This window comes from Halichoeres trimaculatus, unplaced genomic scaffold (assembly GCF_033239565.1).
Source record: "Halichoeres trimaculatus isolate MK-OKI-2021-1 unplaced genomic scaffold, fHalTri1.1 fHalTri1_scaffold_13, whole genome shotgun sequence".
Classification (NCBI taxonomy): Eukaryota; Metazoa; Chordata; class Actinopteri; order Labriformes; family Labridae; genus Halichoeres; species Halichoeres trimaculatus.
The window spans coordinates 20,913,308-20,926,695 of NW_027437191.1; the positions used below are offsets into that span (position 1 = coordinate 20,913,308).

A 13,388-nucleotide genomic window follows, 5' to 3' on the forward strand; every position below is an offset into this window, starting at 1 on the left:
GTGAGACTAGCAGATGATCACACGTGAAGAAAAAAAGTGAGATTTTAGAAGTAGATCTCCCTTGAGACCCGTGGAGGGCAGCAACACCCTTTGGTTGCGTCAAGTCTACAGGAAATCCAAAGAAGAAGACAACCCGGAAGTAGTCGTGAAACTTTCCCCTGCCCAAAATATTGCGTGATACAGACACTTGGAAACACACAATCAGCGATTTTCTTTCGTCAGTAAGTGGTTTATAAAGCAAACATGCCGGGCCCGGACAGAGAAACAGACTTGACGGAGAGGGTTGAGGCGTTTCTGTCCGATCTGAAGCGTGGGGGGAGCGGGACGGGGCCGCTGCGGGGCTCTGCCGAGACAGCCCGAGAAACGACCGCCTTACTCCGCAGGATCACAGCACAGGCTCGGTGGAGCAGTGCAGGTACCATAAAAATCTCTTATTCTTTAGCTACAGCTTCTCCAGAAACTGCAGACACTTTAACCGTTAGATTTGTTTCTAATGTAAGAGTGTTTACTTCTATTAAACATTGGAACTGTCTCAACAGCTTCAGTGTGTTGGGACTGAAACAGTATGTCCCAATTTACTAAAACGTGATAAATATTTTAGTTAAAGGGGGACCAGTTTTGTTGATTGACTATTACGTGTAGTAAGTATCTATACAAGATACAGGTCTCCCACAAAATAAAATAAATATTTATTCCCACAGCTGTGTACACACCTAAGGATAATGACACTGCTGAAGATACTGGTTTACATTTCTCACGTTTTCATTGCGGTTTCCAGAGTTTCTTCCTGTCTAAACGGGTTATGTTTCAGGTGATCTGATGGAAATAATCCGGAAAGAGGGCAGGAGAATGACTGCAGCCCAGCCATCAGAGACCACTGTTGGAAACATGATCAGACGAGTGCTGAAGATCATTCGAGAGGAATATGCCAGGTCAGACCTTGACTCATTCTGTTTCAACTCTAACTGCACAGGAAAGGTTATGTATGAATGTCAATGATCATACTTTAGGGAAGGAAATCACTGTTTGACTAACAATACAATTTAACAGCTAATACACTTTTTACAAGTGTTATTTGCACCAACACAAATGCATGGGTCTTGAATGAATAGCATGTCTTCAAAAATCTGAAAAGCTCTTGTTTGTGCTGTTGATTCCTGCAGATCGCGAGGTAGCAGTGAAGAGGCAGACCAGCAGGAATCTCTCCATAAGCTCCTGACCTCTGGAGGACTCAGTGAGGAGAACTTCCGGCAGCATTTCGCTCCCCTCAAAGCAAACGTTATCGAGGCCATTAATGAACTGCTGACTGAGCTGGGTATGTCTTAGCTAATATATATATATATATATATATATATATATATATATATAAATATATATATATATATATATATATATATATATATATATATATATATATATATATATATATATATATATATATATATATATATATATATATATATATATATATATTTATATATATATATATATATATGAATATGCGTCAAACTCTGGGTGTGTTTTTTGAGGCTCATTTTTTATGTCACTGTCAACACGGAATATCCAGAGGGGACCACAGACAACATCGCAATGCAGGCCCTGGAGCACATTCACTCTAATGAGGTCATCATGACCATTGGGCGCTCTCGCACAGTGGAGGCTTTCTTGGAGGATGCCGCACGGAAACGCAAGTTCCATGTTATTGTGGCAGAGTGTGCACCTTTCTGCCAGGTACCTCAAACACATCAAGAAAAAACAGTAAATTAAAACAATGGAAAGTATTGGTTTGGCATAGATAGGTTATGCTGGATATGTTTTTATTGTATTTGTCTTCTAGGGACATGAGATGGCAACCAGCCTCTCAAAAGCTGGAATCGAAACAACAGTGATTGCAGACGCTGCCATTTTTGCGGTCATGTCCCGTGTTAATAAGGTAGAAGCACTGCAGACAAACTTGGATTTATCATGTCCGAGCAGCTGGGTTTACTGTGAAGTGATCTCTGGTTTTTTAGGTCATCATTGGTACACAGACAGTTCTTGCTAATGGAGGCCTGAGAGCCGTCAATGGGACACACACTTTGGCGCTTGCAGCCAAACACCACTCAACCCCTCTAATTGTTTGTGCTCCAATGTTCAAGCTCTCCCCTCAGGTAAGAAGACCCTGCCAATTTGCCAGAATCCTGTCAACCCTAATGACACAGATCACCATAACGCTGTTTTGTGTCCTCAGTTTCCAAATGAGGAGGATACTTTTCATAAGTTTGTGTCCCCACATGAGGTGCTTCCGTTCACTGAAGGTAACTCCCACATTTAAAACAAAATTTGATCTTTAAAAAAAGGCTTTAAGCCTTCAAATTCATAGTTAACTTTTTTGTATTTTAGGTGAAATCCTCTCAAAGGTGAACGTTCACTGTCCTGTGTTTGACTACGTACCACCTGAGCTCATCACACTGTTCATCTCTAACATCGGCGGACATGCACCATCGTACATCTACCGGCTGATGAGTGAACTTTATCACCCTGAAGACCACGAGCTTTAACTCACCGGATTGATGAATAAATTAAATTAAATTAATAGTGCTGCATCCTTTGTGTCTCTTTCAGTTGCCTTTAAAGTGTAACTTCAAAACAATCTTCAGGCAGATCAAACATCAAAGTAGTAAAATTTGTGAAGAACTAACACTTACAATGCTTTTCTACAGCTCCATGACAGTCTGTTGTCAAAATTGCTATGGTTCTGCATCAAACAATAACCGGTTAAGAAATGCAGTCAAAGTGTATACAATATGATCAGAGGTGCCCAGTATATGTCAGGCATTTAACAGCATCCCCTTCATCCAAAATGGAGCTCCTACCTTTAACAGGGTGTCTGTAGGGTCTTTAAAAGTAATAAAAGTTGATAAATCAATTGTGGGAAAATCAAGGCGTTTAAAAAGTATTAAAAAGTCTTAATTATGGTTTTGTAAGGTATTAAATTTTATTGGTGTTCAAGCTTTGACTCCAAAAGTATCCATCATCAATGATGTGCCAGTGGTGGACACAAGAAGCTGATGGAAAGCAAATCATATCGTCTCAGACACATTTCCTAAATTTTGATAATGATAAAAGAAGTTCTTGTTTTTCAGCTAGTTGGCCTTGAATGATTGCTGTTACTTGTATGGGGACAAGAATGGTAGTGCCAATAAACCTGCCAGTAGTTTCATTTATTCTTTCAAGCTTTATTCCTTCACAGCTTACCTCTTTTATATCAAAATCCAAACCACAACTGCTAAAGACGGGTTGCCACCAACAGCTTAAAAATGCGATGAGGTCTTAAAACTTTTTTTTAGGTTTTTTGAAAAGTCTTAAAAAGGTATTGAAATTAACCTCTGGGTTTCAGCATAAACCCTGTTTAAGGCAATCGTCAATGAAATCAAATTAGCTGGAGATTTTTCAAACACATTTCCACTGAGTGAGCAGAGCAGGAGTAACCAAGTCAAGTATGTTACTATAAACTTTAACGTGATGATCACAGCACAGTTCAGTGCTTCAGGAGAAGACATGTATTAAGTGTTGAAGTATCAGATTTCCTCCAGGTGGAGGCAGTGTGTGACAGCTGAACAACATGCCCGTTTCTGATGTTCAGAGCTTAAAAGAAGATGTAGATGATGACTGTGATGGTGATGGTCATGTTATAAGTAAACAAAGGTTTGGTGTTGTGTGCATAAAAAGACTGGGTCTCGCTGTATTACTCAGGCTGCACTACAGCGTCTATTCACAGGCGCGATCCCACTACTGAGCGGCACGGGGGCTTTGACCTGCTCCGTTTCCGACCTGGGCCGGTGCACCCCTCCTTAGGCGACCTGGTGGTCCCGGGCTCCCCCAGGAGCACCATATCGATACCGAACTTAGTGCGGACACCCGATCGACATAGTCCACTGCAGCTCAGAGCTCCTGAGCTCAAACGATCCGCCAGCCTCAGCCTCCCAGTAGCTTGGATTACAGGCGCGCGCCACCGCACCCGGCGAGGAACGGAGACATTTACAGGGCTTTTGAGCTCGACTGAAGTGACGTCATGACGGGGAGAACGTCCAGCAGCGCTTCTTAGTGGCGGGAAATGTAAGTGCATCACAGGATTAAAGCAGCTCAAGATCAATTAGTTTTTATAATCAAACTGTAATTTAAAATTTATTTGCAGTTTTTTTTTCCATTAGGTCCTTTTGATTTTTTACTTTTTTTTAAAGTAAGTTACTTAACACGTTTGACCGAAGACTGTAAATCACAGTCCTCAAAAGCCTGAGCACAGACAACCCATCACATTTATCAGCAGCTTTGTTTCATAATCTTTAATCTTCCGTTGACAGTGTATAACTATTTTACAATATAAAACATTGAGTTGTCATATTTATTGATGAAGCCTGCGTTTAAACTGAGATTTTCCTTTAGCAAATATTTTAAGTCCTGAAAAAAAGAGAAAAGATGGTTGAGGTAAATGTATAGTAAAATATTTCAGCTTTAAATTACCACAGACCACCGGTAAAAATAGCCTGTTGTCTCTCTTTTAATCCCCTTAAAGACAAGCCAAAATCCTGAATGCAGCACATCAAATGTGTTTTAAATCTATTTGTTTGCATGATTGTGTCAATATAAACACAATGTCTCTTGTAAATGTTTAATCTATTTGTGTAATTGCTAAACTAATTGAAAAATGGTAACTGTCTAAAAGTTTTGAACTAGAACATTCACACATCCGTCTTAACAATACAACTTGATTATTGTGGACAAAATGTGAAAATAGTCAAATAATTTTCTTCTTCCCTTGAGGACAAACCTGACAATACTTTTGATTTTTAATTAATCTGCATTATAATAGCTACTTTTATTTTCAGCAAACTGGGGAGATGCTAATCACAAGAAAATCAGATTCTAAATCAGCTTCATATTGCTGAACGAGGACAGAGTGAAACCTGTGGAATTGAATGTTCACTGTCAAAATTAAAATAAGCAGGTGAATTGTACACACTTTAGAGGGATTTAAGCAAACCTGACACCCTTTGGCTGCAGTCAATTAGAAGAAGACAAAAACACAGAACAAAGGAAATCTATTTCTTTTTTAATCTTAACGTGATGGTTGACCAGAGAAAAACCGCTTTGTGACTTAGTGTTTAAAGGAAAACAGAGAGACTAGCCTTCTTTAAACTGAGCATAGTCACTTTATAAAAGATTGAAGAGTAAAACTTTTTTCCTGACTTTGTTTGAGCTTGTGTGTCCTAAGTTTTGGCTGATCAATCAAATCAACCTGCTGACAGAAACATCAGAGAAACACACCCATGTCCTCCATTTGACAAATAATAATAATAATAATAATAATAATAATAATAATAATAATAATAATAATAATAATAATAATAGTAATAATATGCTGAAAAGAGTTTCTGTTTTCATTTTCGCGATGAAATTGAGAACTTGTCAGACTTGTTCCTTCCTCTGAAGAAAATTTATTTCTCTTTATTGCCAGAAATTTGAACTGTTGTCAAATACTGATGAGTGAAATCTTAAAACTTAAATTAATCTAGCATCTGAAGACCTTCAGCCCGCATGGCGTAATAAGAAGTATTTGTGTGTTGTAGTATTAGGTTTCCTCCAGGTGGAGGCAGTGTGTGACAGCTGAACAACACGCCTGTTCTGATGTTCAGAGATGGATTGGAAGATGGAGAAGCAGCAACATGGATCCTGTGGGTTGATCTTGTTAAACGCGAAGTGAGTGTAAGTAAAAAGGTTTGGTATTGTGTGCATAAAAAGACTGGGTCTCGCTGTATTACTCAGGCTGCACTACAGCGTCTATTCACAGGCGCGATCCCACTACTGAGCGGCACGGGGGCTTTGACCTGCTCCGTTTCCGACCTGGGCCGGTGCACCCCTCCTTAGGCGACCTGGTGGTCCCGGGCTCCCCCAGGAGCACCATATCGATACCGAACTTAGTGCGGACACCCGATCGACATAGTCCACTGCAGCTCAGAGCTCCTGAGCTCAAACGATCCGCCAGCCTCAGCCTCCCAGTAGCTTGGATTACAGGCGCGCGCCACCGCACCCGGCGACAAACGGATACAGTCACAGGGAATTTGACTACTCTAGGGTGACGTCATTTACCTGGGAGCTCTACTCTGAATACTGCCATAAATTAAGAGCCCACTTTAGCCCCATAAGTTATTTTTTTTTCTCATTGTTCTATGCAGAGTTAAGTCAAGACAGGACTTACAATCTTTTTAAATGTGTCAACATTTTGGTGTAATCCCTAATGAATTTAAAATAACAGTAATTGTGTCTCAGAGTTGTTATTTGCACGCATACCCTATAACGATACAATCTGATCATTGTGGACAAAATGTGAGAACAGCCGCATCATAGCACAGCAGAACATCTTGCAATTTATTCCCAGCAAGGTTAGACTTACATTTAAACAATTTTCTAACAAAGCTTGACTTTTTTAAATCCGCAGACTGATGTTGAATAGTTAAATGACGTCACTACAGTGGACTAAAGTTAGGCTACTCCATATCAAGGTGAGGTAGCCCTCGCTAATGGGAAGAAGCTCAAACCTGGGAAGTCTCAGTGGTATTTGAAAAGTTCATTTTGCTCACTAAAACCTATAGGCCCATATGAAGTATCTGTGAAAATTTGAATATTCAAGTAGTGTCTTCATTTTATACAGAGCTGTAGGCTATTCAGAGTGAAATTTCTCAGGTAAATGAAGTTTTTGTGAGGCCAGTTTGAACTTCTTTAAACCCTGATGTTAAACTTTTTTTAAAATTCAAAGTCTCCATATGAGCTACAGACAGGAGATTCCGCAGGTAAATGACGTCACTTCAGTCGAGCTCAAATTCCCTGTGAATGCATCCGTTCCTCGCCGGGTGCGGTGGCGCGCGCCTGTAATCCAAGCTACTGGGAGGCTGAGGCTGGCGGATCGTTTGAGCGCAGGAGCTCTGAGCTGCAGTGGACTATGTCGATCGGGTGTCCGCACTAAGTTCGGTATCGATATGGTGCTCCTGGGGGAGCCCGGGACCACCAGGTCGTCTCAGGAGAGGTGCACCGGCCCAGGTCGGAAACGGAGCAGGTCAAAGCCCCCGTGCCGCTCAGTAGTGGGATCGCGCCTGTGAATAGACGCTGTAGTGCAGCCTGAGTAATACAGCGAGACCCAGTCTTTTTATGCACACAATACCAAACTTTTTTTTTACCTACACTCACTTTGCGTTTACAGTTTTTCTCGATTGTTTACACACAATTTTTGGTTCCTGAGACACAATGACCACACCATATAACCAATGCACCAACTCCATGAACCAAGTCTGCTAAACTATAAGCACAATTCCTGCTTTACACTCAGACTGCAGATCTACAACACACTTTTTTCAAAACACTACACACAATTCTCTGAGTCTTGGCACAATTTTCATGAAGTAAACTTCTTGTTTTCACAAAGAACACAATGCCACTCAAAACAGTAAAATGAATATTCCTATTATGCCCACTGACTCGTCACATGGATAAACACCTGTCACATATTTTTACAACTAGCAATCAGAGCTTTAGCATAAACGGGCAACAGATGAGTTTCTCTGTTTTGGAACAATGGATGCCAACATTGAAATCAGAGGGAGAGCCAGAGGTGTGAGAATGAGAGGAGGACGAGGAGGATGAGGAGGACGAGGAAGGATGAGGGCCATAAATAATCTCTGATGAGATCAGGGCCACTTTGGGTGACCATGTGGTAAACCATGGTCTAACAATGAGGGAGGCTGGGCAAAGGGTGCAGCAAAATTTGAGCAGAAACACAGTAGCATCCATCTTTCGAACTTTCCAAAAAATGAGAAAAAGAAATTTAGTCTTACTAGTATTAGGAAATTGTTGTACTGCAATTCAACACAGCACTCAATGAGTACAGTATTACAGTATTGTTAGTGGACTGTTCTGAAGGACTGTAAAAAAGTAAAGTGTTTATTTGAGAAATGTATTCCTTCCTTTTTATCCCTTCACAATATTTACAATATTTCACTCTCTGTATTGCAGAGCTGAAAGGTGACCATAAAGAGGAGGTCGGGAGCGTCTCCTGAACAGGAAAATCAAACTTGGAACATGGTTCTAGAGAATAATGTCATTACAATACGACAAATCCAAAGAAAATTACTAGAAAACAATGACATTTTTCCAAATGTTGATAGAATAAGTTTATCCACTCTGGACCGTGTCTTGCGAAGAAATTCTCTGAAGATGAAACAAGTCCACAGAGTTCCATTTGAACGCAATTCAGACAGAGTCAAAGAACTGTGATATAACTATGTGCAAGTAAATCCTGTAACTGATGCATACCCTGGAAACTGTAAATATTATACATGTTTTAGTGTTGGAATCATAATGAAAGTATTTCACAATAGTGACCACTCCATGTCTATTTCTGATATTATCCTGTGTGTTTCAGAGAGTCCTCGAGCTAGAGGTGGCTGCAGTGGAGCACCAGTTTGTCTTTATTGATGAGGATGGATTCAACCTCACAAAAAGACGTAGAAGGGGAAGGAACATCATCAGCCATTTCGTGTTCTGAATCAAAAAATAAATAAAAAAAAGAAAGACATTTCTAAAATATTTTGCAAGAAGTATCAAACTGAACACAACAAGGCCCGAGTCATGATGAATATTATGTAATCACAGTGTTTTACACTGAACACATCAGTGTTCAACTGGTTCATATAAATGTTTGTTCATATAGTGGTTTGTGTGTGTCATTTGGAGACAAAACACCATTTTGAGAAGAATAAACACTGTTTCGGATGTAAAATTTCATTTTGCAGGAGAATTGAGGGGTTTTGAGAAATGTGTGAGTGATTTTTTGATTTGTGTGTAGAGTTCTGAGAATATGAGGCATCCTTTCAGAAAATGTGTGTAAGCAATCGAGAAAAACTGTAACAAGATCAACCCACAGGATCCTTGTTGCTGCTTCTCCATCTTCCAATCCACCTCTGAACATCAGAACAGGCCTGTTGTTCAGCTGTCACATGCTGCCTCCACCTGGAGAAAACCTGATACTTCTTCAACTACGCAAATACTTCTCAACACATCCTGCAGATTAATGTTTTGAGGTGATTGGTTCATGTAAGTGAAAAAGCAAAAACTCTTTGAAAGAACCTATTAGAGAAACATAACTTCTAGTGAACAAACACACATAGATTTAAGAAAGATTAGAAAGACAATCAGTGAACACATGGGTAATGTTTAGATTAGACTAGACTTGGGCTATTTATTTTACAAGCTCTAGCTTTCCAGAATAATCAGAAAAAATAACAATTAAGTAGCCTACACCAGTTTCCATATGTTTTGTGATCTTTGTTTCTGGAAAATACCGAAAGCGGATAGGGGCAGTTGAAGAGAAAGAGTTGTCTTTCTAAATGACAAAGATCACAAAGTCAAAAAATAGGTGTGGAAAGTGAATGTGACGGAGAATAGTGGAGACAGAGGAACTGTTAGTTGCTAGTCATTAACACATAAACACACACCATGCTCCATGCCACACAGCTCTGTCAGTCAAGATGTTTACAGGACAACCAGATTAAGGCTCTGTCATGGCCAGCACAATCTCCAGGCCTGATTCCTATTAAAAACCTCTGAAATGTGATCAAGAGGAGGATATAGCTTTGAACCACCAAACAAAGCTGAGCTAATTGAATGTTTGCACCAGAAGTGGCAAACAGTCACTCAACATTAACACAAAATAAAAGTGAACAGCATGTAAGGCATATAAACACTGTGATTAAAAATCAGGGTTATTCCACCAAAAGTTGATTTCAGAAATCTTTCCCTCCGTTAAAACACTTGTTCTGTGTTGTTGAAAATGTAGGTGAACTTTTTTCTTTCATTTGCACTATTTGAGTCCTTACAACCTGTAGCATATCTTTTTTTTTTTCTTTTTCTTTTTTTTGACAATTTATTTTCTGCATATGTGCTTTCATAGTACTTTTATTTTAAGATTGAAATAAAGTTCTCAGTGGTTTGTGATAGTTTGTATTATTAAAAAAAAACTATTAAGAGAAATATCAGAAAACACTTTATATTTTTTCTCAACTGCTTTACAATTCTTGAATCATCCTCGCCATTTGCAAAACAGTAAGTGCATTTGTCAAAACAGTTTGTACAAATAGCAAAACACCATGGATAACTTGCAAAAGCCAGTCTTTGTCTCAAAATCTCAAGTTAATTTTATAAAAAGTAAATAACTGTGTCGGTGAACATGTCAGTGCATCAGAATGACCAGTCCTGGTGTCATTGTGTATGGATAGGACAGTCAAAGTGCTTTGTCATGTTGTCAATCTCCCACACACACTAAGTACTTACAATTTACAATAACTGTCATCAAAACTTTAGGCATAGTTTTCATAAGGACATCCTCTCAGAGTTCATTGTTGTACTGATTACAAGAGCCTGGACAAAATCCACATTTTCTCTTACACTGTTTCTGCTGCAAATTGTTGACTGACCCCGTCATTGCAATTCAGAAAGGAGAAGAAGGTGCTGTGCTATGGCACCAAGAAAAAAAAAGTAGAAATGTGAACATCTAACAGTCTCTTTAGGGAAAACTGTTCATGCAGTGCTGTGGGAATTACAGTGCAGTGAAGTCTTACTACACCTCCTTATGTTCCTGTATGCTGGGCCATAAACTCTCATCCGCAAATATCTTCTCTGTTCACATTAAGTCTGAAAGATTGAGGACACTGTTGTTCTCCCAACTTTTGGCTGCATCCTTAAACCAACCTCTGCCTTTGTCAGCTTATGACTGAGAACATGGTCCAAAACCGTGATACATCTTTATTGTTCTTTTACAGAAAATTTGTTGCCACTGTCTGTAGAGAGAAAAGTACACAGACATAGGCTACTTGCCAGTTGATGATTCATGAGATCCACTTTTGAGCTATTTCAGAAAACTGGCTGATCATTGGTTGATCTGATGCTTCACACATTTCCATTTGTTAGAGGAAGTCAAGATTGACCAGGGAGCAATATACCAGTCCAGACAGATTTAGAAAAAAAAAATCTGATTGGACTTTTTAGAAAGATGCTTGACATGTTATAATAATTTGTTCAAACCTTTTTGCAAGTAAAGACTTATCTTATGAACTCATGACTAACTGTTGTGGGGGTGAGACTATTCTAAAGAGGCCCATGATAATCTCTTTTGATCAAGATGACATAATCAATTGATAATGTAGGAAACGGCAGAGCATTGTACGTAATCATTTGCATTGATGTCCCAAAGCATTTTTAACTTGTTCAAAGAAACGAGAAACTGTTTTTTGATGTGCACAAGTGACACATGGTGTGACACACGGTGTGACGATTGGACAAACAGTTTCGAGAATTTTCAAGTAAGCAACTGAGAAACTTCATTATTGGAATGATTTCTTTATTTTATAAAAAGCTGAATTCAGAGTGAAGATTTCTCAGGTAAATGACGTTCTTGTGAGGCTAAGTTTGCACTTATTTTAGCCCCAGTGTTATTAAGGCTATGAGCCCGAGGCTGGAGATTTCTCAGGTAAACGACGTCACCCTAGAGGAGTCAAAAGCCCTGTGACTGTATCCGTTTCTCGCCGGGTGCGGTGGCGCGCGCCTGTAATCCAAGCTACTGGGAGGCTGAGGCTGGCGGATCGTTTGAGCTCAGGAGCTCTGAGCTGCAGTGGACTATGTCGATCGGGTGTCCGCACTAAGTTCGGTATCGATATGGTGCTCCTGGGGGAGCCCGGGACCACCAGGTCGCCTAAGGAGGGGTGCACCGGCCCAGGTCGGAAACGGAGCAGGTCAAAGCCCCCGTGCCGCTCAGTAGTGGGTTCGCGCCTGTGAATAGACGCTGTAGTGCAGCCTGAGTAATACAGCGAGACCCAGTCTTTTTATGCACACAATACCATACCTATGTCACCAAACACACTTTAGGCTACATTTAACAGAAACATCCCACAGAATCCTCGCTGCTGCTTCCACATCTTCTTTTTCACTACTGGACAACTGGCCTGTTGTTCAGCTGTCACACACTGCCTCCACCTGGAGGAAACCTGCTTCTGCAACAACCACACAAATACATCGTGATCTGAATATTTGCTTCTATAGAGCTTCCTAAGACACACTTATTTCTTAAGGCTTTGTCTCGTTCTGTACGGACTGATTTTTTAATTAAGATAAGTTTTGTTGTTGATTTATTCATTTACTGTTCTATGATTTTTTAATGTTCTATATCACGATATTATCACAATATGATTTTTCATGTGAAGCACTTTATATTACTCTATGAAAGATGCTACGCTAAATAAAATTTACAAGTCCACTTACTAACAAACATTTCTCATGACGTCCTGCAGGTGGAGAAAAAAAAATAAAGCTGATGAGGTACTCTTTTTTTATGTCAATGTCCTTTTGAGTTTTATCGTGATGTTTCATATGTGAATGGGCAAAAAACTCTTCCTAAAAAATCATCACAAGAACATAGTAGCAAATTTAAACACATTCTTTTCTATAGTCTTTTTGGTTCAGAAGCCTGTTTTAGTGAAAGCATATATTGAATCCCAAAGGATTCACAAACAAACAAACAACATACAGAAAACTAAATATTGCAACTCATACAACATGGAGACGAACTGTCTTACAATGGAAGAGACTCAAAACTTTGTCCAAACAAGCTGGATAAAACAGACATTATAGTTTATTTACTGCATTATAAGTTATACATTTCAAGTATCTTCATTTTAAGTTAGAAAAAAATCTCATAGTTTTTAAATGTTCATTTCACTCACATAAACCTATAAAGAGAAATGTCAAAGAACATGTCAATATTGAAGAAGGCTACTGTCTTCATTTTAAAGAGAGCTGGATTCAGAGTGTAGTTTTTCCAAGTATATGACGTTGTTGTGAGGCTATTTGCGCTTCTTTTAACCCTTTAAAACGTTTTTATTATTATTATTATTATTATTATTATTATTATTATTATTATTATTATCATTATTATTATTATCATCATCATCATCATCATCATCATCATCATCATCATCATCATCATCATTATTATTATTATTATTATAATTATTATTATTATTATTAATAATAATAATAATATTATTTAGGCTATTTCTATTAAGTTCCATGTGACCCCAAGACTGGAGATGTCTCAGGTAAATGACGTCACCATAGACAACTCAAAAGCCCTGTGAAAGTCGTCGTTTCTCGCCGGGTGCGGTGGCGCGCGCCTGTAATCCAAGCTACTGGGAGGCTGAGGCTGGCGGATCGTTTGAGCTCAGGAGCTCTGAGCTGCAGTGGACTATGTCGATCGGGTGTCCGCACTAAGTTCGGTATCGATATGGTGCTCCTGGGGGAGCCCG

General features: G+C 39.4%; 1 protein-coding gene across 1 annotated transcript; it reads left to right on the forward strand.

Annotated features, from left to right (window-relative positions):
• Positions 1-75: 75 nt before the first annotated feature.
• On the forward strand, positions 76-2,575 carry eif2b2 (eukaryotic translation initiation factor 2B, subunit 2 beta). The gene is made up of 8 exons (XM_074685298.1): positions 76-415; positions 812-932; positions 1,164-1,315; positions 1,568-1,731; positions 1,838-1,933; positions 2,013-2,150; positions 2,231-2,297; positions 2,383-2,575. The coding sequence occupies exons 1-8, from the start codon at positions 244-246 to the stop codon at positions 2,538-2,540; spliced, it is 1,068 nt and encodes a 355-aa protein (XP_074541399.1). The 5' UTR covers positions 76-243; the 3' UTR covers positions 2,541-2,575.
• Positions 2,576-13,388: the final 10,813 nt, after the last annotated feature.